At 45.6% G+C, this 27678-nt stretch overlaps 1 protein-coding gene across 4 annotated transcripts in view; it reads right to left on the bottom strand.

Annotated features, from left to right (window-relative positions):
- Positions 1-27656, bottom strand: part of PBX4 (PBX homeobox 4) — a 37347-nt gene extending 9691 nt beyond the window's left edge. For 2 of the 4 annotated variants that reach the window (XM_072947293.1, XM_072947298.1), the window contains exons 1-3: positions 27428-27483; positions 12047-12120; positions 5903-6547 (exon numbers count right to left, since the gene is read on the bottom strand). Coding sequence is in view for 2 of the 4 variants with exons in the window: in XM_072947298.1 (XP_072803399.1) it covers position 5903 (1 nt within the window). In the remaining 2 variants the exon portion in view is untranslated. Of the gene's footprint in view, positions 1-5902; positions 6548-12046; positions 12121-27427 lie in introns of all 4 variants that reach the window. The other 2 variants (XM_031689763.2, XM_072947294.1) reach the window with 2 other exon arrangements.
- Positions 27657-27678: the final 22 nt, after the last annotated feature.

The following is a 27678-nucleotide window of genomic DNA, read 5'->3' as shown; positions in this document are numbered from 1 at the left end:
GCACATGCGTGTCTGTGTGTGTGTGTGTGTGTGTGCGCGTGCGCGTGCACATGGGAGTGTGGGTTCACGCGAGGGCAAGTATGTACCTGCGTGTGCATGTGTGACCCTGGGCTGCTGAGGGGCACGTGGCAGTCTTTCTCCTGTTCTTTTATTTACCCAACAGCAAGCATCTGGGAGCCCATCACAGACCAGGTACCCAACCAGCTGCTGGAGAGTTTAAAAAACACAGTAAAAAACCCTGGAACTTACTGTTCTCCAATGAAAGCTCTTAAATTACAAAGGTAAGCCACACGGATATATTGTACAACACAGGGAATATAGCTAACATTTTATAATACCTATAAATGGAGTTTAACCTTTAAAAATTGTGAATCACTACATTAGACGCCTGTAACTTACATAATATTACACATCAACGATACTGCCATTAAAAAAATTACAACGGGAACACCCCAGCCTTTTCTCATATATCTTTATAGGGTATGCATTGGTGTGGCCTTTTTTGGAGGGAGCTTTGAAATGCTGATTAACACTGAAAAAGCACATATCCTTTGTTTTTAAAAAAATATTTTAGAAGTATTTTTATTTATTATTGTATTATTTTTTAAGTTTTAGTTTTCTGGGAGGAGGTCGTTAGGTTTATTTATTTTTAGAGGAGGTACTAGGGATCGAACCCAGGACCTCGTGCATGCTAAGCATGTGCTCTACCACTTGAGCTCTACCCTCCCCGCAGCACTTTTCCTTTGGTCTTCAGATTCCTGTTCTGAAAGCATATCCTACAGTAACACTGACAGCAGGAGATGCTGTGTTTACGGGACACACACATGACTACGTCGTAACTGTGAGAAACCAAGGCCACGCGGAAACCCGTGAATGAGGAGACAGTCTGGCTGTCACACCCCAGGCCTGTGATGCTAACAGTGCATATGTTATGACAGGCATTCACACGCTACAGCTTTACTTCTTCAAGGCTGTACATTTTTGCAAATGTATGTGTACAAAGAGAAGCAAAACCTAAAAAAGCAAGTTACCCTGTGCTTCAGTCACCAGCACCAGTCCCAGCTGTGGACACAGCCGTGCCAAGAGCTTTTCCTCTCTGTCAGAGGCCCCTCACAAGCCCTGTGTCTCCCTCAGCGCTGCGTATCTGCCTCCCAGCACACGATCCCTGGCCTGATTATGGTCACTAGACACTCATTACTGCCAAGTACAAGCTCATTTCCGGTAGACTGTTCCAGAGCGCCCCAGCCGTGCTCCCCAGCTCCCTCAGGGCCCTTGACTGGCGGGCAGGAGGCTTTGGAGACCGGGAGCTCAGCTCAGGGACACTGTCAGTCGGGGGCGCTTGGAAGAGGAGGTGGGATCAGGAACAAAGGCGCACCCTGCCAAACCACAAACGTTCCTTCTGTCTCCAATTTACAGTGGGTGTGAAAACGCCAGTAAACCAAACAATGAAGTAAAATAGAATGATAAATCTCAACACATTATGTTTTTTTGGAAGAAACAATATGGAACTGCTATGGACTGAACTGTGTCCCCCCAAATTCACACATGGAACCCCCAATGTATGTATGGAATAGAATCCATGAGGAGGTAATTAAGGTCAAGTGAGGTCATAAGGGTGGGGCCCTAATCCATAGAAGGGCTGTGGCCTTTTAAGAAGAGCAACGGGAGCCTCTTCCCCATCCTACCCACCTGTGAGAACACAGCGAGAAGGCACCAAGGCACCGGTCTGCAAGCCGGGAAGAGAGCCTTTTCCAGGAACTGAATCAGCCCTAGACAATAGCAAACCAATGAGCAGCTGTGTTCCAATAAAACTTTATTGACCAATACTGTAGTCTGCGACCCTGCTCCACAGAATGTGTCACAGAGCCTAACACGTGTCTGAGGAAGAACGTACGTGCATGCAGGCCCAGGTAGGCCAACACCACCCCACCCCTGCCTTCAGGTCCCCCCTTTCCTTGGAGACCCCTCTTGAGCCTTCCCCTTCTGACAGTTCTTCTGTGGGTGCAGCACAAACGATGAGATTTTAGCTCGTTTAGTTCAGTCCTAATCCAGGGCGCCTTGAAAGGTGGTGTCTGGTTTGCCCTCTGTCTATGGAAAGGCCAACACAGACACAGAGGCTGCATGCAGGAACCTTCCCGGCAACGTGACCGAGTAGTTTTATGTTTATTGACTCTAATGGGGCTCTGGGGCTTATTCTTCTGCATGTCAGGATTTTCAGGCCGGCCAATGCCCTAACTTCTCGAAGAGGAACTGTCCCAGGGACTGATGTTAAGCTGGCTCTAGGTGACAGCTACAAGGAGCATCTTCTGTTAAGAAAGGTTAGTCACTTTTGTTTACTGGAAGCTACTGTGTGCCACACCAGTAACAGGGCTGGGACACACCGCAGGCACGCCTGTGCTTTCGTGGGCCGGCATTCCAGGGAGGGATCAGAAAACAAACCAGAAACAAAGGCACAAGACAGTTTCAGTGGATGGTTAAGCCCTAAGAGGAAGCCCGGACAGAGGCTGCAAGAAGGTGCTGCTTCACAGGCATCTGTGTCCGAAGGCCTTAAGCTGTGGGCTCGCTCTTCATCAGAGACCGGCCCCAGCTGAAACCCTTCAGTCCCCAAGTCGTCTTCACAACAGCCTTATAGAGACAGAATTCACGTGACATACAGTTCACCCATTTACAGTGAATAATTCAGTGATTTTTAGTATATTCACCAGGTTGTGCAACCACCACCTAACCTTTTCCCCACCCCAAAAAGAGACCCCGTCCCCGTTAGCAGCCACCCCCCGCCCCGCCCCCAGCCCCTGGCAACCACTAATCTCTTTCTACCTCTTCTGCACATTTCACATAAATGGAACCACATACTATTGTGGCCTTTTGTGCCTGGTTTCTTTCACTCTGCATAAAGTTTTTAAGGCTCATCCATGTTATAACCCCTGTCAGAAAACTTCACTCCTTTTTATGGCTGGACAACATTCCACTGCAGAGAGGGACCACGTTTTCTTTCTTTAGTCGTCCTCATGGATGCTGGGTTTTTTTCATAGTCTTTGATTTGTATATTTGTCTATACTCATCCACATGTCTGTACAGCGGAAATTTCCCAGTGATGGAACATTCCAGATCTGCACTAGTATGGGAGCCACCAGCTACACATGGCTACCAAGCACTCAAAATGTGGCCAGTGTGGCTGAAGAATGCCTTATTTAGTTATGCTTGATTTTAATTAGCTCACATGTAAGTCACCCCCGAGGGATGGACCACAGCTCTGAACTCAATTCACAAGTCACCTTGCGACTGGGGGGCTGGGGAAGAATACTCCAAGCAACCTGAGAAATGACCCCCCCCCAGCTCCAGGAGGTCTGTTGCCCGCACGGCCATAACGGAATATTGCACCTGGGTCTCAGCCCCCGGTCCAGCCACTCACAGAGGGGAGGAAGCCACACACTGGCCTGAAGGGCAGGGGCTGGGACAGACCCGACCAGAAGGCTGAAGCTATCCATAACGATGTAACGACAGCAACAGGCCTGGGTGGCTGATGAGGAAGGGAAACAAACAAAGGTGAAAAACTGCTGGATTACGTATGCCTGACAGCTCCCAGCCAGGCCCAGGAACGGTGGTGAGGAAACACGAGGGTGTTCCCTCGCGTGATGAGTTATTTACATCTACTCTGACAGGCCGCTGCCTGTGCTCCCGCAGCACAGAGAGTTCCTTGGCCCGAGAGCAAGGCTGGTGGAGCCGGCACTTCTCGTTCCTCAGAGACACAGCGAACCCGGAACCAATCAAACCGAGGCACGGATGTGCAGCTGAGACCAGCACAGGGGACAGTGACAGTTCAGAGAAGACAGAGCAGGCCCGTCTGTGTGAACTGCCCCGGATGCCGGGCAGCTCTTCACGGGGCTTGAAGCCACCTGCCCATCTGCAATCCAAGATCCAAAGGTTTTTATACAAGTTGGCACTCAAGTTCATTTGGAAGCAAAGCCTGACCCCACGCCGGTGTGCGAGACCCCACGCCGGTGTGCGAGGCGCCACGCCAGTGTGCGAGACCGTTCCTGCTCACGTGCCAGAGGTCACTGTGCGAGTGCAGGCTCTGCCTCAGTCCTCATCAACATCCAGACAACTCTGAATTCTGTGGGGCACCCAGCCCTGAGGGTTTCAAGAATGGGATTGGGCTGGTTTTTGGTCCTCCCAGCTAAATTCAAAGCTCTCCAAAAACGGCTTATTTGTCCTCCTCAGGCCAGCTCCTCCAGATACCGCGGGAAGGATTTGGGAGAGGAGTGGAACCCTAGGGCTTCCTTGGCCAGCAGAGACTGCCGCAGGCAGGACCCCCTGAACGCGGCATTGAGTACACAGGTGGAGCCTGTACGCTGACCCTGGAAGATGTGCCTGCATCTATCCTACAGGTCAGGGGAGGCATCAGAAGGCAATTCTTGGAACTCATAAAGTAGCGCTTCCAGGAACATCCACTAACACTGGGTTTACACAGAGGATGGCTTTCTTTTTACCATGATATGAACTATAAGCCTTGTGTTCACAGTCGGGCCCTAGATACACAATCTTCCTGAATCCTGTAGATGTACCGAATAAAAAGGATTTCACCTTTTCACCATTAATAGGTATCAGTCATCAGAAACAGTTCTTCATTCAACAAAAATATAACAAAAATATAAAGTCCGTACACTGTGTGCCAAGTACCAGGGCACTCCCAGGACATAGCGCTACCTAGACCCTGCACTTACAACCAAGGCTGTTGCCCCAGAATCATACCCCTGCCCCTCGCCTCAAATGGAAACCAACTGCTCTTATCTAAGTTTCAGGAGAAAGCTACAAAGAGGGAAAAAAGAAAAAAGAACTGGTTAGAACCAACTAGGCCCACGACGGTGGAGGATTTGCCTTCCAGTGGACCTTGGGCCTCAGTATACGCTCCTGTAATACATTAGCTTGCTCAGTGACACCTCCAGCCCCAAGACAGCTGACAAGGGGAAAAGCCCATACAAGAACTGAAAAGGAGAGCTGCACCAGTTCCAGGTCCAAACCACACCCTTGTTCTCAGGACACTGGTGGATGTTCCTCCCATTCTTTCCAATTCTCGCCTTTTACCTTGACCCTCCTCTATATTTGGTGTCTCCGCCCAATTTGGGTTGAGAAGTCGATTTGCAAACTAAGTTCCCGCTTCTCCATTCTTTGGCCATTGAGCAAAAGCCTGTGCTGTTCCAGTCTCAGCACTGGTTTCAGTGTTGGCTGCACAAATCTGATCAGAAACAGAACCTCCCTGTCTCAGCCTGGGCTGGGAGCGTGGCAGGGGAGGTCCAGTCAATGAATGGGGTAACACACTCACTGGAGGAGACAGGTGGCAGAGGCCAGGAGCCACCGTGGATGCAGTGAGAGCAGTGGATGCACAGACAGCACCTGGACCTGTGGGTGCAGGGTTCCCTCCCTGAGCCAGGGCAGGGTGCAGAGAGGTAGCACGCAGCCTGGCTGTGGGTTACTGAGGTGCAACCCCGTCTCTCTGAAGCTTCACTCTGCTCATTTGTAAAGTAAGTGTCTGCCCTGAGGCTGTTGGAAGTTTGGGATAATGATGCAGGGAAGCTGGGAGCTGTCTGACTGTGGCCCATGCTCCACTGATGTCCACTGGGCTTTAAAAGCTCTGTGCAGATTTGGTTTTTACCCTGAAGGCCTGCCGCAGACTTTAGCCCGAGGGGAATGTGAGAAATGTAGGTTAAGTCAAGAAGCAGATGTGCCATCTCCCCACGTGGGCGCGCCGGGAGGCCCAGCCCGCAGGATCGCTCATCGGGCAGTGGCCGGGGAGAACCAGGGTCCAGGATCGGGGCCCTGAATAGTTTTCTTCAGGCCAAGACTTGGTCATCCCTGGTCCTGGGGTTGGGGGAAGCTGAGGCAGAACTGAGATCTCACTTACTTTCCTGCTACTGGTGGCCCATCCTGAGACTGGAAAAGTGTGGAAACCCAGTGCTCCCGAGACTGCACTTCCCACTGGCATGAGAAGTCCCCTGGCCACGCTGAACTTGACATTTAGGCAGCTGTCAGCAGCTGTGACGGCTTGCACTTTTCAAGGCTGAGTGGTGCTGCCCCACCTGTGCTGTGATGCCCCAAAATGTACCAGGCACCCCGGTGCTTGAGCCTCTCAGTGGAAAGGAAGCATGATTTTCTGAAGAAATGCTCAGATCTGATGTATGGCTCGTGCTCTGAGCCCACAGCTGCCTTGGGACTCAGCCTGGGTGGAGTCAGAAGCCCGGAGTGTGGCCCTCGCGGGCTGGGAAGACGGGACAGGGCGATGGCGTGGGCAGAGACGGACACCTGAGCCTGTCCTGCTGGCAGAAGGTATCAATCCTTTCTTTTTGCCTGGAACCGCTGAGTTTGAAGCTGGCTGATGGCTGCAGCCACAAATACACGTCCAGAGTCAGATGGAGCAGACAGGAGGTGCGTCCCGACAGCACACCCACAGCTCTCAGGGACCGGTTTCCTGTTCACCCTCAGCATTTCATCGATGGGAAGAAGGTCGCCGAGAACTACAGCTTCCGGAGACGACAGCCGATTACAGCACCTTTAAAAATTGCTTTTTATTACTACTAAATTCTGTATCTTGCACAGATGAGTTGTCAATAAAGATCTCAGGGGCCCACACATCCAAGGAGCTCTGATGATAGTCAACTTCTAGGGGCAGCGAGGAGGCCCCTAAAGGCTGTTTTCCCCTGGGGTGTGGGGGCTGGGAGGAGGACACCTCATAGAGAGAGGCACCACCGGATTTTTATGAGGGTGACCAACACCGCACAATTCAATGGTGCTGGGGCACCTGGCTGTAGCCAGTGTCTCCAGGGCTGGACACACAGTGGTGTGTCCCCTGTAGGCAGTTTCCTTCAGCCCGGAGGATTCTCGGGTTTTGTGGCTCCTGAAGTTGCAGGAATGCTGCTTATCTGGTTCAGACAGAGCATAAAGGGAGTGCGGTGAGGGGTTGAGGGCAAGCTTGGTTAATCCCAAAAAGCCCAGCCTTTGTTTACTGGAAGCCAGAATATGTGCTCCTTGTCATTTAAATAAGCAACAGACAACACAGGCCATTAGACTTTCAAGCAGCTGTGACAGGTGCCTGAGCAGGAGCTTAGCTTGGGACGCTCCAGCCCGACAGGGCAAGGGGCATTGTGGAGGAGGGCGATGGGGCTCTGGGTGTTGGAGCCTAAGAAAGGCGAGCAGGGCAACATGTGGGAGCTGCCCGCAGCGGCGAGCTGGCGGGGGTCCCGGGTCAGGGGCTGAGGCAGTGAAAAGGGACCCATGTGGCGGAGGAGGATCCGGCACATGACGGGGGAGGGAACGACCGGTTAAATAAGTAAAAGAACTGAAGATAATGAGGACAGGGTTCTTACTGTCAGAGGAAGGAGTTTACAGATCCAGAAAGAGAGAAAAATAGAATGAACCCTCTGGTATTGAATAAGAATTAAAGGTACAGAAATGAACTCATGGTTTTCAACATATGCAGAAAAATACAGATGAGAATGTGTGTGTGTGCAGATACATGTATCACCCACAAATACTCCTTAGCTCTGTGCCCTGAGAGTGACCAGAGCAGTAACACCTCAACAGCAGTGAGCACTCCCAGGGCCAAGGTCCACTCTAAAGGGAGCCAGGGTTCCTGGGGAAACAGCCGATTCTGGCTGGGGCAAGGAGGGAAGAAGATGAGCCTGGAACACGTTCTGGCAGCAAGGAATAGTCCTCAAAGGCTGATGGAGACATGTCAGAAGGGCACGAAGCCAGCTTGAAGGGGCTCGCACTACACGAATCTGGGATGGCCTGAGCATCAACACGAGTGAGGATAGTAACTGTGATAAGGCTCCATGAATCTACACTGATACAAGATACAAAAGTGAAAAAAATGGGAAATTTAATGAGGGATAGTCTCAGGGTACCTTCTACAGAATACTCATTACAAAGGGGAAAGGAGCAACTGTAAAAAGGAGTTGTCTGGCAGACACTCTCTCACTGGAGTGATCAAAGTCAATGTCACCAACAGGGACAGAGCAAACGTGGGCACCACCGACCAGCCGCTGCGTGACAAGAGGCGTCGCCTCATTTTGAGGATGTGCAGTGGAAATCTAATCACGAGGAGACACCAGATAAGCCCCAAAGGTGGGGCCTGCCTGTGATCTTCCTGACGGTCAAGGTCATGGAAGTCAAGGAAAGATGGGGGCTTTGTCACAAATGGAACAAGACAGAAGAGATGTGATAATTAAATGCAACTTGAGATGTTGACCTGTGTCCTTTTCAAGGATGCTATTGGGACAACTGGCAGAGCTTGAGGATTCCCGGTGGTGGGTGTCAGTGTTCCTTTCCTGACTGTGACAGTTGTCTTGTGGGGAAACAGGACAATGTCCTTGTCTGTTGGAAACACGCTCAAGTGTGCAGGGGTCATGGGGAACTGTGGCAGCAACTCACTCCCCAATAAAAAGTTCAGGGAGAAAATGTATTACCACTATTCTTGGAACATTTATGTAAATCTGTAGTTGTTTCAAAGTAAAAAGTTAAACACATTCACCTACTACTGTGGAAACAAACGAATATATGCTTCTTCTTTTAAAAGGAAACTAAGAAATATGAATCTCCCTTCAAAGAAAGGAATCGACTTTTAGTTAAAGAAAACTATGAAGCAAATCACTTGACACTTAAACTATTTTGTTTATTCAAGCAGCAAATAGACTCTACCTGTGTAATATGCAGTGGTCCTCACGTCAGGGCGTTGCTACCTTCTAATCTACATTAGGAAATTTACCTGGGGACATTTTCGGTTGTCACAGTGACTGGGGTGTGTCACTTAAATTTTGTGGGTGGGGTCCAGAAATTACAAATGTTATAATGTGCTTTATAGTTTAGACAGAAATTATAGAAACATAGTATTATTAGTATATTATACTGTATTGTGCTATATAAAATACACAAGATAAAGGAGAGTAAGTATATTGTAGTAGAGCATGAAGAAAGAATTGTTCCATCCCAACATGCCAGTAATGTCCCTTCTGGAAAATACTGAACTAAAGAATACGAAATATTTGCAACCCAGGGAGTTAATATTTGTTAATTAAATTGAGCTAAAGTTGCAAGTAAAACTAAATTTTACTCTCTTCTTAAAAAAGAAAAAATAAAGTTAAACAAACACAAATGGACCTATGAGAATGAATGTAGACCACTCAAGCTACCAAAGGCTTTTATGAAAAAGGAAAGTGGTGGTAGAGATAACAGGTAAAATGTTGGCTTCCATCTGGGTTAAGGAGGGACGCCATGAAGATCCATAATGAGATACTTCTTGAACTCATATGGCTCCCCAAATCTGCTGTCATCAAACAAAGAGTCCTTAAAATACAAACAAGTATAAGAAACATCATGTCCACCGCAATGAGAAACCATTTTGTACCCAATAGGATGGCTATTATCAAAACAAACAAACAAACAAGCAAACAAACAACCCAGAAAATAACAAGTGTTTAAGAAGATGTGGAGAAACTGGAACCTCACGCACTGCTGGTTAGAATGTGAAGTGGTGTAGCTGCTGTGGAAAACAGCCTGGCATCTCCTCAGAAAGTTAAATATACAGTTACCATGTGACCCAGCACTTCCACTCCTGTGCATACACCCCAAATAACTGAAAGCAAGGTCTCAAACAAATATTTGCACAGATATTAGCATCATTATTCACAACAGCCAAACGGTGGAAACAACCACATGTCCTACAATGAATGGATAAACAAAATGTGGTCCATTCATACAATGAAATATTATTCAGCCTTTAAAAGGAAGCAAAATCTGACACATGCTACAATGTGAGTGAACCTTGAAGACACTGTGCTAGAGAAATAAGTCAGACACAGATGGACAAACACTGCATGGTTCCACGTATACAAGGTACTTGGAGCAGTCACATTCATGCAGACAGAACAGTGGTTACCAGAGGCCAGGGGAGTGGGGAACGCGGAGGTAGTATTTAATGAGTATGGAGTTTCTGTTTAGGAAGATGAAAATGTTGAGGAGATGGACAGTAGCGAAAGCTGCAGGTGTGAATGTACTGAATGCCACTTAACTGTGCACTTAAAAATGGTTAAAGTCGAGGGGGAGGGTAGAGCGCGTGCTTAGCATGTACAAGGTCCTCGGTTCAATACTCAGTACCTCCATAAAATATAAATAAAACTTAAAATTAAAAATAGATTAAAAATGATTAAAGTGGTAAATTTTATGTTATATATATTTTAATCCAATAAAAAATATTCAAACTGGGTAGTGGGGAGGAGAATGTTACGTCCATTATAGCATCTGGGTGAAACTTAAATGTAGGTTTAAAATGGAATTTCTCTTTCAGTCATCAGATTAACTACTGCAGGCCAGCACCATACCCATAGCCTTACATGTATGAACGCACAGTCTTCAGTAACCATGATCTAGGGTTTATCCATGTCCCAATTCACAGAGGAGGACTTGGGACAGAGAAAGGTTCAGTCACTTGTCAGGGTCATGTAGCCAGGGGCAAAGCAAAATTCAGACCCTGTCACTGCTCTCAGCCATTGTCCTCGTCAAGTGCATGTCAATGTCACCCCAAAACTGTGATCAGAAAGAAACATACTTTTGTGTCACATTTTCATTTTCCACAAGCCCCAGCATCTCTGAAGTGCCATCCTCCACAGTGACACACAGCATTCAAACAGCTGATCTCAAGAGACCACTCAAAGAAATCAAGTGACAACCTTTTTCTTGACGGCTTTGTTTTTTTCAAAAGAAGTTTTAAATATTTTGGAGGGGAGAGGGATGTGTTTATTTATTTATTGGTTTGTTTATTTATTTACAGAGGTACTAGGGATTGAAGCCAGGATCTCTGGCATGCTAAGCGCTTACTCTACCACTGAGCCAAACTTCCCCTCCCTCTCTTGATGACTTTGGTTTCAGTGATGTCTTCATCTTATTTGGTGGCTTCTCTTGTAAACAATCTTCAAATTGTTATTCACCTTGACCAGGTGACCAAGGTCAGCACCACCAGCGACAGGACTTACTGGCGGTATACACCTCCGACATCATGTGCGCAGAAGGACACACCACTGCTTCTGTGGGACCGCGCAAAGATGCACAGCTCCAGTCTAGTCACGGGGGAACAATGGACAAACCATGCCGAGGGACACGCTATAAAATGACTGAGCAGTTCTTGGCCAAAGTGTGAAGGTCCTGGACGATGAGGAACAATGGAGGAAACGTCACAGGTTGGTGGAGACTAAGGACACATGATGACTAAATGCAACGTGGGATCCTGGACCAGAAAAAGGACATTTGGGACAAAAACCTTGGAGATTCAAGCAGGGCCTGTTGCTCAGTGACGGAGCATCGTACCCATGTTAATCTCCTGGTTTCAGTGATTGCACCACGGTTCCGAAGGTGCTGTCAGTAGAGAAAGCTGGGAGAAGAGTATACGAGAACGCTCTGCACTAGTGTTACAACTTTTCTGAAAGTGTAAATTCATTCAAAATAAAAATATTTTTGCGGGGTGGGAGGTAATTAGGTTTATGTATACATGTACGTATGTATGTATTTTTTTAATGGAGGTACTGGCGATTGAACCCAGGACCTCATGCATGCTCAGCATGTGCTCTACCACTGAGCTGAAGACACCCCTCTAAAAGATTTTTTTTTTAACAAAAGGCTTTGCCTTGGCAGAAGCTTCCATGGGGATTACTCTGGATGCTTAAAACACACAAAACAAAATGATTATTCTGCTTTCCTAATCCTGTCACCTCAGATCCTTTTATAACAACGGAAGGCCTGGTGCTTCAGGTCTTGGACCCAGACTGCAGTGCTTGTTACTCACTGGCAGCAGGATTTCCCCGTGACGAGCTGCAAAATAAATGAGTGTGATACACCAGAAAGCAGGGCTCTGACAAGGCAGGAGCAAACCGTCCGCCGCCAGAGAGGGGATGTGATGAGCAAGATGGCCCATGACGCATGTCAGCGCTGAGCCAGGACCAGAGGTGGGAGGTTGTTGTGATCCTCAGTCTGCACAGGAAGTGACTTCTCAATGGCCTACCTGTCTTTTCCTTGATCTCACAGAACACACTGAAGAGAGCAGGTTTCATCCGATGGCAATTCAGAGCATGTTTTCTGAAAGAGAGGCGACAGAGGAGTATGTGAGAAAGAGTTATTCTGTGCATGAGAGTAAAGGTCTTCTATACTGAGTCTGCCAGGAGGGACAGCACCATAGCATTTCAAAGGAATTCAATTTGTACTAAATTCAGTGGGGAGGGTATAGCTCGGTGGTAGAGTGCATGCCTAGCATGCACAAGGTCCTGGGTTCAACCCCCAGTACTGCCATTAAAATAAAATAATAAATAAATAAACCCGATTACTTCCCCTCAACCAAAAAAGAAAAAAATTTGTATAAAATTCTAATAGAGTAATATACAACTATTTAAAACACTTCCCTTTAGACAAAGAAAACAACGCAAATTTAAATAATGCAAATAACTCATCAAGAGCTATTGAAATCTCAAGGTCCAATAATCTGAAAGCTGGGTTCACACTGTTACCAGATAGCAGCACTCTGGTGCATGAGCAGAAGTCCCAGCCATCCTATCCCAGTGTCCTGTGACATTAACTGAGCAGGTGGTTAGTGAGCAGCTACAATGGGCCACGTACAACCCCAGTGTCATGGAGACACAGACAGATAAGGTTCCTAGTCATGTGGCAGTCAAGATGGAGGTGGTGAGAGACACCACACACACACAAACACACACAAATGGCAAGTGTTTTGTGGTGACTTAAACTAGAGTGATGGCCAGAATGTTTATGGGAGTTTGCATGTCTCTAAGGTGACACCAAAGCCAAGATCAAGGTGACAAGAAGTCAAGCAGGAAAAGGTCTGAAGATAGTAAATATTTTGGCGGAGGGAACAGCCAGTGCCAAGGCCCTGGGTGAGAACATACTTGGCTTTTTAAGAGACCAGACTGCTGTAGAGTAAGGGGTTACAGAGAGGCATCTGGGAAGTTAGAGAGGCATTGTATGAGTATATTTTGTTTATACATTCATCAGTTGACGTGACATTTGGGGCTGACTGGAAAAGCTTTGTAGGTCAGGGGAATGACTCTGGCTTTTGTTCATCTGTGATGAAAACTGTGGTTGGCAGAAGAATGGCCCCCAAAGATGTCCAGATGCTAATCCGCAGAACTACTTACAAGGGAAAAAGAACTCTGCAGGTGATTAAAGATAAGGACCTTGAGATGGGAAGATTAACCTAGATTATACAGATGGGCCCAATCTAATCCCATGCGTCCTTCCAAGTGGACAAACTCCCAACTGTGATCAGTGAAAGAGATGTGACCACATAGGGTCAGAGATACCATGTTGTGGGCTTTGAAGATGGAGGAAGGGATTATGAGCAGAGAAATGCAGGCGGCCTCAAGAAGATGGAAAAGGCAAGGAAATGGACTCTCCTCTAGAAGGAAGGCCCTGCTGACTCCTTGAGTTTTAGCCCAGTGAGAGCCATGTTGGACTTAGAACCTACAGAAATGGAAGATAATAAATTTGTGTGTGTTTTTTTTTAGTTTTTAAATTTTTTTGTGTGTTTTTTTTTGAGGGGGGAGGTGATTTGGTTTATTTATTTATTTACTTACTTTTTAATGGAGGTACTGGGGCTTGAACCCAGGACCTTGTTCACGCTAAGCATGTGCTCTACCACTGAGCCTCCCTGCCAAATTTGTGTGGTCATTTGTCACAGTGGCAACAGAAAACTTACACAGGAAGCAATGGAGGATTTTACAGAGTGGTTATCACATGACATGTATTACATTTTTATTACTGTTGGTTTTCTTAAGATGTAATTCAAACACCATAAAATTTGCCTTTAAGCGTATATACAATTTGATGGCTTTTAGTAAATTCATGATGTGCAGCTATCACCACCACCTAATTTCAGGACTCATCACCCTAAGAAGAAACTCTGTTCTCATTAACAGTCATTCCACATTGTCCCCTCCTCCCACTCAGCCACCACTAATCTGTGTCTACAGATTTCTCTTCTGCACATTTCACATAAATGGAAATCATATAGTATGTGGCCTTTTATGACTGGCTTCTTTCACATAGCGTGTTTCCATGGTTCGTCCAAGTTGTTGTGTATCAGGGCTTCATTCCCTTTATGTGGCCAACTAATATTCCATTGTATGAATGTATTTTGTTTATACATTCATTAGTTGATGGACATTTGGGTTATTTCCGCCTTTTGGCTATTATGAACAGTCATGTACACATTTTAGTGTGAGCACCTGCCTAGGGAAAATGGTTGGGTCATACGGTAACTATGTTTAACTTTTTGAGGAAATATCATACATTTGCATAGTGGCTGCACCATTTTACATTCCCATCAGCATATGAAGGGTCCAATTTCTCCAAATCCTCACCAACATTTGTTATAGCCAATCCAGTGGGTGTGAGGTGTGAGTGGGTGTGAGGTTTTGATTTGCATTTGTCTAACGGCTAGTGATGTGGTCCATCTTTTCGTGTCTTTATCAGCCATTCTTCTTTAGAAAAATGTCTATTCAAATCCTTTGGTCATTTTTAAGTTGGGCTATTTGTGTCTTTATCAAATGTTTTTATCATTGAGTTGAGTTGTAAGAGTTCCTTATATATTCTGGATACTAGACACTAATCAGATGTATGATGTGCAAATCTTTCCTCCCATTTTGTGAGTTGTCTTTTGACTTTGTTTATAGCGTCCTCTGAAGCACAAAAGTTTTTCATTTTGATGAAATCTAAATTACCTATTTTTCTTTTCTTGCTTATGCTTTAGGTGTCATATCTAAGAAATCATCGCTTAATTCAAGGTTACAAAAGTTTATGCCTGTGTTTTCATCTAATAGGTTTTTTAAAAATAGGTTTAGTTCTTACACTTAGGTATGCCACCCATTTTAGTTAATTTTTGCACATGGTGTAAGCTAAGGGTCCAACTTCATTCTTTTGCATGTGGAGATCCAGTTTTCCCAACACCATTTGTTGAAGAGACTATTCTTTACCCATTAAATGGTTTTGACATCCTTGTCAAATAGTCGGTTGACCATAGATGTGTGGGTTTATTTCTGTACTTTCAATTCTATTCCACTGATCTATCTGCCTATCCTTAAGTGAACTACATTTTAAGAAGATCACTGTGGTTGTCCTCCGGAGCCTGGACTGGAAGGCAAATGTGGAACCAGGAACACCAATTTGGAAGCTACTACAGCTGGAATAGTCCAGAAATGCTGCTGGCTTAGTTCAGAGTTATGGTAGTAGACACAAGAAGTAGATACATCTTTGGTTTGGGGAATGGAATCAACAGAACCTCCTGACTAACTGGTGGGGGGTTTTAGGGAAAGAGGAGATTCAAGGATATCTACAGTTTTAGGCCTGAGCAACTGCATCCATAGAAACACCATTAACTTCAACAGGGGAGCCTGGAGGGCAGCAGGTTTGGGGGAAGAGGGTCTAGAAAGGAGGCTTGTGCCTTGATCAGATTACACTTGAGATACCTATGGGTAGCTACCCAAGAGGAGGTATCCCACACAGGCAGCTGGCACATGGACACAGACCGAAGGCTGGAGAGAAACAATGTGAAGACAGAGTCCTGGGCAGAGAGAGGGCACTTCAAGCCACAAGCCTTGAGGGAATCACCATAGGAGAATGTAGGCAGAGAGGGGCCTGGGGCCCAGACTTAGGCACATTGCAGGGGTCAAGCAGATGAGAAAAGCCTGTAGGGGAGACTGGGCCACAAACTGCCTGTGAGGAGGAACCAGGAACAACAGTTTCAAGGAAAGAAGAGTAATTTGTGAGAAGTGCTTCTGTGAGATGAAGCAGGAAACTACCCCGGAAGAGACCTTGGATTTAGCAACATGGAGGTCACTGGTAACTCAGCAGCGGGAGGAGAAGGTTGGGAGACTGTGGGTGGAGATGGGAGAGGAAGTGGAAGTAGCGACCACAAACTCTTTCTTGACATTTGATCACAAAGGAGAGTAAAGAAATGCAGAAAGTGCTAAGAGAGGGCGTGGGTTGATCCTGTTTTAAATTTTCTGTTTCTTATGATGTCTTGACATCCAGGGAGACGGTCCTTCTCAGGGCTAGCTAAATCCAGATACAGCAAACAGCTTGTCAGAGAGTGTGCCTTTCATATGCAAACGCAAATCCAAAACCTACACTCTTCCTTTATCTTTACCTCCTTATCTACCTTTAACTACATCCTTTAACTTCAGCACCAGCCAACATCCCCCTCAGCCCTAAATCACCCCAGGGCCAGGTACAGACAAGAAGAGGTCACTCCCTAGCCCAGAGCCTGCAGAAATTATTTAAACTATCCAACCCTAAATGTGCTCAAATTGTCTACCTTGCCTCCCTGGAAATCACAGTAAGGGCTCCAGGCCAGGCTTTCCCCTCGCTCCTTCTGCCTCCTAACTTCCCCACGTGGCCCTGTCAGGGGTGGCCTGCCTCCTTCTTTCAGGAACTGTAAGTGATAAACTCTTCTTTCAAAGTTGTCTCCTCATCTGACATCCTATCATACCTGATTAAAACAAACCCCAGGTACAAATCAGGACAGGGTGAGTCAGGGGAGGTTTTTGTTTCTCTGTGTGTTTTTAAAGATAGGAGACACCAGCACATGTTTAAATGCCCAAGAGCCAGTCTAGGGAGAGAATTTGATCATGTGAGAGAGAGAGCATGAAGGTAACTGCAGTCTCGATGGTGTGTATACCTGTCAGAACTTCAGACAACAGCTCTAATGAGTACTATGCCATTATTTTTAAATTGACGATTATTATGATTTTAAATCCTGTAATGCAGTCATCCAAGCATCCATTATTAAAAGATGCTGCAAGGGCCAGGTAGTGTACCTGAAAATCAGTTAACTTCATGGAGGTTCAGGGTGATTAACGTCATGAGAAAGGTCAGACATCCACCACAGCCGTTAATCTATGGGAGGATGTCCTCATTTCCAGGTGCCTTCCGAATTCACCATGCGTCCCTGTGGGAGGCCCTCCAAAAGGCTAGAGTTGGGGTGCAGAACTTAGATACACGTCTCTGAACCCCAAATATGAAAATGTTCATGCGGGATGAGATTTGGTGTTCTGTAAATTGAAACCCAAACGCTAGTCTTTCTTACACAGTATACAGTAATTGATCACACATGGTATCATGCCAAAATGTTTTCCTTCCATAGAAGCAGTATTATCATTAATGAAAATGGACTCCAGTTAGAGTTTGTTATCTTCTGTAAATGTAATTTGAAAAATATGAGGAAAGAGAATGAAGTTGGCTGCTCTCCTTCCCAAAGGGGACTCTAGGAAGTTTATTCCCAGGTCAGTTTCCTGCTTATAAAACATCGCCTTGTAATGAACACAAGAGTAATTTCACAGAATGTTTTTGTTGTTTATTATTAAAAGTACATAACCTTTTAGCATGTTCTTAACCTTGGAGCATGTTCTTAGCCTAGAGGCGATAAAGCAGCTGACAGCAAGCCATCAGTGATTAATTATGTAATTAATCACATAAAGTAGGACAGACCAGTGAGTCCACAGCATCACCAAAGGGGATGAATACATTTCTGTGACAGACAAACCCTAAGGTGGCCCCCACTGCATACAATCCTCTCTCCTTGAGTTTGGGCAGAATCTGTGACTTGCAAAGTGGCAAAAGTGATGACATAGTCTCTCTCATAATTATGTTAACATTGTCTATGACTTCACCTTAGTGGCCTGGAGAACGTCACCTGCTGGCCTTGAAGCCAGCTGCCACTTTGTGAGAGGGCTGGGGGTGGGGAACTGCAGGCAGCTTCTTGGAGATGAGAGCAGACCCCAGCTGACAGCCAGCAAAAAAACAGGAATCTCAGTTCTAAAACTGCAAGGAACTGAGTTCTGCCAACAACCCTGTGAGACAGGAAGAGGAGCCTGAGCTTCAGACAGGAACATAGACCAGCCTTGTGAGATCCTGAGCAAAGGACCCAGCTTAGCCGAGTTCAGAAACTGAGGTCATAAACATATGTTGTTTTAAGCCACTAGGTTTGGAGTAATTTGTTACACAGCAACAGATAGCTGAGACAACTGAACAGACTGTAAGCAAGTGAATGGGGTCTGTGGGGAGAGAAACAAGGTCTGCCTGGCACCCCTAGCAAGGACATGCCATGTTCTACCCAACCAAGTATCTGCATTAAAACAAAACAAAACGTTAATGTTTATGAAGTAAAATTCCACTGAAGGAGAAATCATAAATCCTATAAGTAAATAGACATCTGAGGAAAATCGAAATTAAAAAACGGATCTGTGAATATCCTTTTAAAATCAATGCTCAACAAAACCAGTCTGTAACAGAACTATTGAGAGCCACACAGAATCATGCCAGAAAATGAAAGCATGCAGCTGTATCATCCTCCAATCCCACTTATTCAATATTTACAGGACAAACGTTTACTGAAGGCATGACTGTATCCTGGTCACTGTAGAAGGAGAAAGGAATGTGGGGATGAAGAGAACGTAAGTCACCTCCTGGCGTCTATCAACAGCAAATTATAGCTCCTACTTTTAGCTATAATTTATTTTTCCAAATTATGGAACAATCTGCTTTCCTGAAAAAAGTATCATTTAATTTAATTTAATTATTTTGGGGTATTCATTTCTTTACTTACTTTGTTATTGAAGTATAGTTGACTTACACTGTTACATTAATTTCAGGTGTACACCATAGTGATTCAATATTTTTATAGTTTATACTCTGAACAAAGTTACTATAAAATATTGACTCTGTTCCCTGTGCTGTACATTACATCCTTGTAGCTTATCTATTTCATACCTAGGGGTTTGTACCTTTTAACCCCCTTCACCTATTGAGCCTCTCCCCACCACCCCGTCTCCACTCCACAAACCATGAGTTTGTTCTTTGTATCTGCGAGTCTGTTTCTGCTTTGCTATATTTGTTTGTTTGGTTCCACATATAAGTGAAAACATACATTATTTGTCTTTTACTGTCTGACTTGTTACCAAAGAACGTGATTCAGAGATATACTCAGAGATCGTATCCCTACAGCATAGGATCCTTCTTGAAAAAGCTTCTCTGAGAGCAACAAGGATGCTAACACCCCAACCAAAGACTGAATCAAATCCCTTAATTATTCTCATTTCTACGATTGTCTTAGCTGACAAAAACTGTTAATAATATCATGTACCTCCTGGAGCCAGACTTAAGTACAGAACAAAAATTAGAAGACATGTTCCTGACCCTGAGGAAACAAAACCTTGATGGAAAACCTAGAAATTCACAGAGGATGCCAAGTTCCAGAAGGGAATGCAGCCCACGAGTCAGATGCCCCTGGCATTTTAAAAGAAGCTTCTTTGTAAAAGGGAAACTGGGAAAAATCAATCTGCAGTGAGTGTAGTGGATGTGGTGATGTTTGTAGAGTCATTCTAAAAACAAACCTCCAAACAATGAAACAAAAACAGCTAAGTAAATGGGGGTTGGCAATGTGTACCGACACCCAGGTTCAACTGTGGAAATTATTATGGTCATTTTAGCAAAATGAAGCTTTGTATCAGGGGCTGGCTTGGGCACCAGGAAACAAGGAAAATTATTTAATATGATGCAAGAAAAACTCTGCAGGACCTGAATAAAAGAGCAACCTTAAATGAAGTAAGTTTAAGTCTGTGAAAAGTTCCTAACTTGCCCATGGATTGGTCATGACCAACACTACGGCTAAATTTCTGACTCAAAACCACAACTTCTCATCTCTCGCCTCACCCAAGGTGAAATGGCTTCTCACTGCCTGTTCCAGTACACTCAGACCCCTTTGCAAGGTTTGAGGCTCTTCACCAGCGCCTCTCTGACCTCCTCCCTCCTCTGGACTTGGGGAAGTCCTCCTCTGACAAGTCCAAGGCTGATGGGTTGGCCTGTCTCAGCCTGGATTCATTACTCCCTTCTCCGTTCTGTTTAAGGCGTTTACCGTGGCTGGCCCGGGCATGACGAAGGCCTCAGCCTACTCATTTTGGAAACAGCAAGCCGGCACCATACTTGGCACACTAACTGAGCAAAAGTTTGTTGAACTGAACTGAAGGAAAGGTAGAAGCTAGAGACGTCAAACTGACAGAGTAGAAATGAAGAGTTTGAAGGCAAATGTCTCTAGACTTAAGCGGGGTAAGTGAAGAAGTTAAAAACTCGGGTGAGAGCTGATGAGTTCCAGTCAAAGGAGGGAGCAGAAGCCAAGGCACATGGAGCTCGGCTGGGAGTCCCTCTTCTTGGTGTCTGTGCTAGGGCTGAGCCCACAGCGGGCACTCATCCGCTCTAGGAATGAAGGAAAAGAGGTAAGAGGTTTAATAGTGCTGCTGGAGAAGAGAGACGATCAAAAAGGACAATGGCCAAAAGATATTACATTTGGGCAGGAGGAAGTGATGAATAAAGGAGAAAGCAACTTTAATGAGAAGAGCAGGAGCCCTTAAACCACTGAAGGGCTCAATCAGAAAGATAAATGAGTGTCTCAAGACATGTCTGAAGAATGGATGGTGAAGAATGGCTTATGACCATTCATCTTTCTTCTGATCCAGGACCAATACCTTAGAAAGGCTGGAGTAGTTTGAGAAGTACTTATACAAGGAATGGAATAAACTTCATGCTCACTCCTTGCTTAGCGAGGAGTTCAAGGCCATGCTGGATCAGACAGCAGCAGTCACCCTACAGAGTCTCCCTCCCAGTGCCGTGCCCTCTACCCACACCTGGTGGAATCACACTGCTCCATGCCTTCCCTGCACACGTGCTTGTCCCCAGCCTAGAATGTCGTGCATTCTCTGCCTAGACAAAGCCTCTCATCCACATCACAGTCATGTTCTAGGGGTGTGCTTCTGTCTCGCTGCCTGACTTCGGGTGGATTCTAGTGTCCCGTCATCCACACGCCACGAGCTCTCCTCTGGCTGACAGGTTGTCTCCCTCTCTCTGGCTTCATCACCCTTTCTCTGGTCACCCTCTCTCCTGAGTCTCCCTCTCCTGATTTGTGAGCTTTCAGGACTCCCTGCTGCATCCTCAGATCTGGCACAAAATGAAGGTTTACTGAGCAAGTGAGATTAAATTAGTGAGAATGACCTTTTAAAAAACATCTTCTGAAGCCTTAGCCCAACTGTCTACCCTCTAACTGCACTGGATCACCTCTGAGCTCCTCGGAGCTGGAAGTGATGTCCAATACCAGTGAGCCTGTGGGAGCTCTGGGAAAGCAGGGAGGGTGGCAGGTTGGCACCAGAGTTCAAGAGAACAAGGCCAAATCTCCATCCAACCGCCATGTCCTCTCCGCTAGTTGTCTGACCTCAGCGAAGTTCTTACTCACTCACGTCCAGTTCCTCATCTAGAAACTCAGTGAAACTACCCACTTCATAGGGTTACTGGGAAATTTAAATGAGAGAAATCATGGTTGCCATTGTCATCAACAACCACTGTACTCCGACAGAGGCACTCAGTAACTGTCACTTAAATGAATGAATAGTACCTTCTCATTTACGAGACTTTTCTCAAACATTCTGCATGCTGCTTTACTTCCTGATAAAACCACTTCAAAAGGGATTTTCCTGAGATCCTAGATAACTTTAGGAAACTGTTTTAAAACCAATAAAATCCAACTCTTAGGAAAAATACACCAAGGACAGCAAGACCTTCCTTTGGCTCTAGACCAAGCCAAGCTAAGCATGTTACCCTAGGAGCAAAGCTAAAACCTGCAAGCAGGCTAAGAACAAGGACTGCTGGGCACTAAGTCGGCTGGTATCTACCGAACCTCCTTAGGGGTGATGAAAAAGAAGACGTCAGCTCTGAAATCTGCTTCCGGGGTTTAGACTGATAGATCCTCTCGTGCTAATGCTATCTGGCTTTAGGAAATTCCAAACCATAAATTCCTCTTCTGACTCCTTGCATTCTTTGATGGGTGTGCTGAAAGTTGGACGCTCGCTGACGTGCATTAACGTGCATCCTTCTAAAGGTCTATGTTCTCGTATTCATTGTCCCAGAGATACCGAAGCAGGGGCACACCATTCAGTTGATAGTACACGACTTGCCATTTGGGTAAGTTTTAAGGGTAGTCAAAATTATGTCATCATCTCCTTTTAAGGTTCAGAATTTGATCCATATTATAAATAAAGTCTGCAGAAATACTGGAGGAATTAAGAAAGGCATGCAAATTTTTACTAGTAGAAAATACCTAAGAAGACATATATGTAAAAATCAAATTGAAAAAAAGTTCAGAGAAATCTTTTCTTCCTAAGGAAAGCTATGAAGGCCCTAAATGTAGTATCTGTTACGTTGTCCAGAAGCCAACTTCTACATATAATCTTTTTAGTCTCAGGTATACCACCCAAATACCATACAGCTTGCTCCTAAAACATGTATAAAAGTGACCATTCTCCATCATAATTTTATTTGTTATATGTAAAGCTTCTTGCTCTAAAAACCTTATTACCATTCCCCAGTGGTCATTTTCTATTACACTCAAACTCTTTAAACTAACACAAAGTTGAGCTATGGTTTTATAGACTATGTAAAGGAAATACAGAAACAACCCTGGAACCTCTAAAATCTGATTACCTTGGATTGAAAATGGAAACAGAGCCTGAAACAACAGGGCCCCGTGGCCCTAGATCAAATGTTTCATCTAGAAAAAAACAACTATTTTCTGAATTTTATTTGTTCATCTAATTTTCTTTCTATTTTAAGTGGGCAAAACAATGCTAATTTGTGACCCTTTTGATTAATTTAAAACCCATATTCCCACAAACACATTTTAGGCTCAAAAATAATTTCCATTTGTCAGATTAACCATCTACTAGATAAATTGATTTATGAAAATTGAAGTAAATGAGACATTCTCATCTCCACTCCTGAGAGACCAACTTCTTCAAGTGTGGTCTGGGGTCAGCAGTGGCCCCCTTGGGAGATGATTAGCAATGTGGACTCTTGGGCCCCACTGAGATCTGCTATATCAGAACCTGCAACGCAATAAGGTTCCCGCAGAGATCTGCTGGTCCAGCTGAGAAGCACTGCTCTAGAGCACCGCTGTCCAGAATTTCCTTTTATGAGGGATATGTTCATTATCTGCACTAATATGGTAGCCACTAGCCACACGTGGCTACTGAGCACCTGAAATACTGTTAGTCTAACTGAGGAGCCGAGTGTTTAATTTTATCTCATTTAAACTCATTTTAATTTAAAAAGACACATAGCAAGTGGCTACCGTATTGGACAGAATAGCTCTCCAGAGAACCCGCATGCACTTCCAAGTGAGGGGTCAGGACGTGACCACTGGAGCCAAATCTGCCAACCTTGTGACACCACCACCAGAATGACTTGAAGGGACAGCCCTCTCCAGGTGCCCCTCCCAGAACATCAGGTACGGAGCCTGGGGCTCCAGGACAACACTGCTGATCATTCTGCTTCCTTTTCCTCCCAAATTTTTTCCCCCCAAACTCACCCCTCAGCATTCCCAGCTCTAGAGTTTTCACACTGACTTCCTAGGAATTTCACTACTAGGCAGAAAGTAAGCTAGCAGCCTTCAATAAGTGGCAATTTCCAGGCCCCAGGGCACTTGAGGCCTGTGGATTCTCAGAGGTGTGTTTCACAAGCATGCTGTTGGGGGTGGTGGAAGACCCAGAGCTTGCCCCAGATTCTCCAATGGGCCTGTGATTCAAACACTGGTTAAAACCACAAGGAGGAGGGAAAATCTTTGGAGCCCAACAGACCTGACAGACTTGACAGAGGAGCCCTCAACCCCAGTCTGATAACCCTCATAGACCCCTCAAAAAGGTAGTCAAGAGAAGCCACTGAAAAATATGAAAATGAATATATGTATGTATGTATATGCCAGACTGGGACCTTGTGCTGTACACCAGAAATTGACACACTGTAATTGATTGTACTTCAATAAAAAACAATGAAAATAACTAAAAAATATAAAACTTTTTAAAGACAAAAAAAGTCAATAAAAAAACCTATGCAAACTGTAAAGTGTTATAAAAATGCATTATTATAAAAAAAATAAGGCTATGCATGATAGTGCAAAATACTCAGAAAAATCCTTGGCAAATGAGAGAAAATTTTCTGCTTTCTGGGTCCCATATAAGAAATGAACAAGATCAGGGAGGGTATAGCTCAGTGGTAGAATGTGTGCTTAGCATGCACAAGGTCCTGGGTTCAATCCCCAGTACCTCCATTAAAATAAATAAATAAACCTAATTACCCACCTAAATAAAATTTTAAAAATTAAAAGAAGAAAAGAAAAAAAAATGAATGAGAATGTGATCAGTGATAGGTCCAAATCAGAAGACACAAAATTGTCCCTTCTCCAGGAAAAGCTCAGGCTGTAGCCAAAGAAGGTCAGAAGATCGTTCAAGGAGACTGGTTACCTCTTACACAGGAAGTCTCCGGCTGACTTGGGCTGAATTTAAACCAAAATGGTTCATTCCAAAGTCCCCAGTGTCCCTTCACTATCTGGGTAGCCAGAAGGAAGAGCAACAAACAGTTCTCTACTCTGAGACTATTCAGCTATAATGACAAAATGAATTACACACAAGCGCTTAGAGTTGCTTTCTTAATAATGCAGAAAAGTGTAAGAATCCAAGTTTAAGGAGAATAGGTGGGCATTCCTTCTTTAAACACAATTACGGTGATGAAACAAGTTGAGAAGGCCTAATATCTGAGACAAAAAATTCTTTCTTGCTGGCCAGTTGAGCTAAAATTCTTTCTTGCTGGGGCTGTGAAGGGGTCGGCAGGGCAGAGGGAGGGTAGCGTCAGAAAGACTTGCAGAGGCCTCCCCCACTCGGCTGATCAGGAAAGACACAATCCGCTTCCCCACCCAAGTTGATAATCTACCAGGCTGCAGACTTTATTATTGAGGAAAAGATCTACCCAAGCTGTGTTTTCTCCAGAGCGGAGTAAGTGGCCCACCTGAGGACTGAAGACTGGTGTCTGGGCTTGGGTGACATTTAGGACCTTGAATTTATCTAAAGGCTATGCTGGGGGGAAGGGTATAGCTCAGTGGTAGAGTTTATGCTTAGCATGTGCAAGGTCCTGGGTTCAATCTCCAGTACCTCCATTAAAAAATAATAATAAAAAATAAATAAATGAACCTAATTACCTCTCTCTACCTAAAAAAAATAGGCCTTCCTGGCTCTGGAGACAGCCATCTGCAGGTGGGGAGAGGAAAGCAAAGCTGGACAGCCCTGACCCTTAAAAACAAACAAACAAACAAATAAAACTTAAAAGATGATGCAAGGAGTAGGGCAAATCTGAAGCTTCCAAAGTCTCAAATAAAAGCCCCAGGGGTCTTTCTACCTCAGAAAGAGACCAGGAACCAGTTGCCTAACAGCTATGTTGCCAAGCAAGTATAAGGCCCCACTATTCAGTTTCTTAGCCTTAAATGAAAAAGAAGTCTTTTTGAGAACAGCCAAGACAAGGGTGACTGGCTGCATTCCATTCTAATGCCTATCTTGGGGAGCCTAGGACCTCAAAAGACTGCTACCAGAAAAAAGTAGCAGCCTCAGGGCTGTGCCGGGGTGACCGAAGCCTGAGGAAGGTCACATCTGAGCAGAGTTCAGTCCTTGAGTAGCTCCTTGCCTAGGACAGAAGAAATACACCACTGGGTGGGTGTGGCTCTGCAAACACCTAGTGCACTGCCACTGTGCTTCCGGACTGTGAAGAGCCCATTTCCCAGCTCTCCCAGCTCCCACCAATCCATCCAGAATCTAAGTGCCACAAAACTTTACCTAATGCTAGGTGCCAGGCATTGTGCACAGCCCTGGGAATACAAAGGAAAGTTACAATGAAGTCCTTGCTCTCAGACTATCCTGTCTCAGCAGACAGGGCACCACAGAAGGGGACCCTCTCCTGGCCCAGCTCTTTTGCGCCAGGAATTATCTCTACTCAGCACACTTCTATTATGATGACTATTTATAAGTTAGTCTCTCACACACCCTACTCCTGAATGAGCTCTGAGAAGGCAGAGAACATCTTAGCCATCTTGGTTTCTGAAGTACCTAGCACAATGCTCCACTGGTGGTGGTGGTGATGGTGTGTGTGTGTGACACTCTTAACTTTTCAGAAAGAGACCATGAAACTGTGGAAAGAGTCAACATTCTACAAGAAACAAAGGAAAGAAAGTTTGAAGAACAAATGCATGCCATATCCATCTTTTACATTGCCTCCTCCTTCCTGGGGCTGCTGTTCATGTGGCTTTGTAACCCCTCTTCACTAGAAGTTTCTAGGCACTGCCCAGTCCACACCGCCAGGCCCTGGTCCCATCCACAGGAACCATCCCTCATCCCAAAACAGGTCCCATTCAACAAGGCCTCATCCTCCAAAAAGAGGTCATTCAGTGCTTTCCTACTTTCTAACAATTTAAGCAGGTCCCAAACACAATGCGTGGCTTTGTAAAGTAGATTCTACCAATCCTGGCTGCCTGACAAGTGGGACAGGTGATCTTAAAACTGCTATGATTTTTTCTACTGCAACTGAAATAATATGCAAACTCCTTCCTGAGACTTGTAGGCCCCATGTGATCTGGTTCCAGACTCTCTTGGCTCTACTCGGGGCTTTTAGTCCTTGGTTCTGCTTTATTCCCCACCCTTTCCCACCTCTGGGCCTCTGAAGGTGCTGTACCCTCTCCACCTGGCTTTCCACAGCATGCTAGCCCTTTACTTACAACTTTTCTCACAACTGACACTTGTTTTTGCTACTTATTTTCTCTCCCTCAAACCATGAGCTTGAGAGCCATGACTATGTCAGTACCCAGCTCAGTGCCTGCACACAGTAAGTGTCTAAGAAATATTTGCCAAATTAATTTTAAAAAAGGGTCTTCTGTCCCCACTCAACTCCCCCATTAACCTTTTTTCCAAATGGTTCCCACATCGAATCACCCATCTGGACATTCCCGAGTCCTATTTCCCACTAACTCTCCATTATCTACCCTCGAAACTTCCTACCTTCGTAAATCCCACTGATCCATCCATTTAGTGGTCCATTCTTCACAGATTCCGTGTGCACCCATCTCTCAGAACTTACGCCTCCTCAACACTCTCTCTCCCTTACATGCCATAAACCCTGCAACCACTTTTCACCATAAAGCTCTTTTATCCATCCACAAAATGTCCTCAAACCCATCCTTCTCACCTCCGGACGAGCTTCTGAAACCCATCACCCACTACTGAGCCCCATAAGCCTCCTTTCAATCCGTTTCATTTTCACCCCCATACATCCTTCCGGCCTCGGAACCCCTCTTCAGTCCTCCTCAAGCCCCTCACATCTGTCCTCTCCCTCTCTGCCCAGAGACTCACCTTATCTCTCACCCTTCACCCTCCTCACGACCCAACCGCCCCGGCCCTGGCCCCTCGGTCCGCCCCCTTCACTGAAGCGACTTTGGGTGGCCCTCGCCGAGCCCGCGCAGCACCTGGCCTGTGCCTCGTCCAGGCTCTGGTCAGTGATGGCCATGATCTGCTGCAGGACATCACTCGTGTGGGAGTCCGGCGAAGGCCCGGGCGGCGGGCGGCGCGGGGCAGGGGGCGGCGGCGCGGGGTGCTGCGGGTCCTCCATGAGCAGCGGGGCCCGGCAGAAGCTTAAGGAGGAGCCGAGGAGCTTGGAAAGCTCGCGCTAGCTCTGTACCCAACTGCCGCCGTCTATGCTCCGCACGCGCGCGCACGC

Source organism: Vicugna pacos, chromosome 22 (assembly GCF_048564905.1).
Source record: "Vicugna pacos chromosome 22, VicPac4, whole genome shotgun sequence".
Classification (NCBI taxonomy): Eukaryota; Metazoa; Chordata; class Mammalia; order Artiodactyla; family Camelidae; genus Vicugna; species Vicugna pacos.
This window is presented reverse-complemented; position numbering and strand designations above follow the sequence as displayed.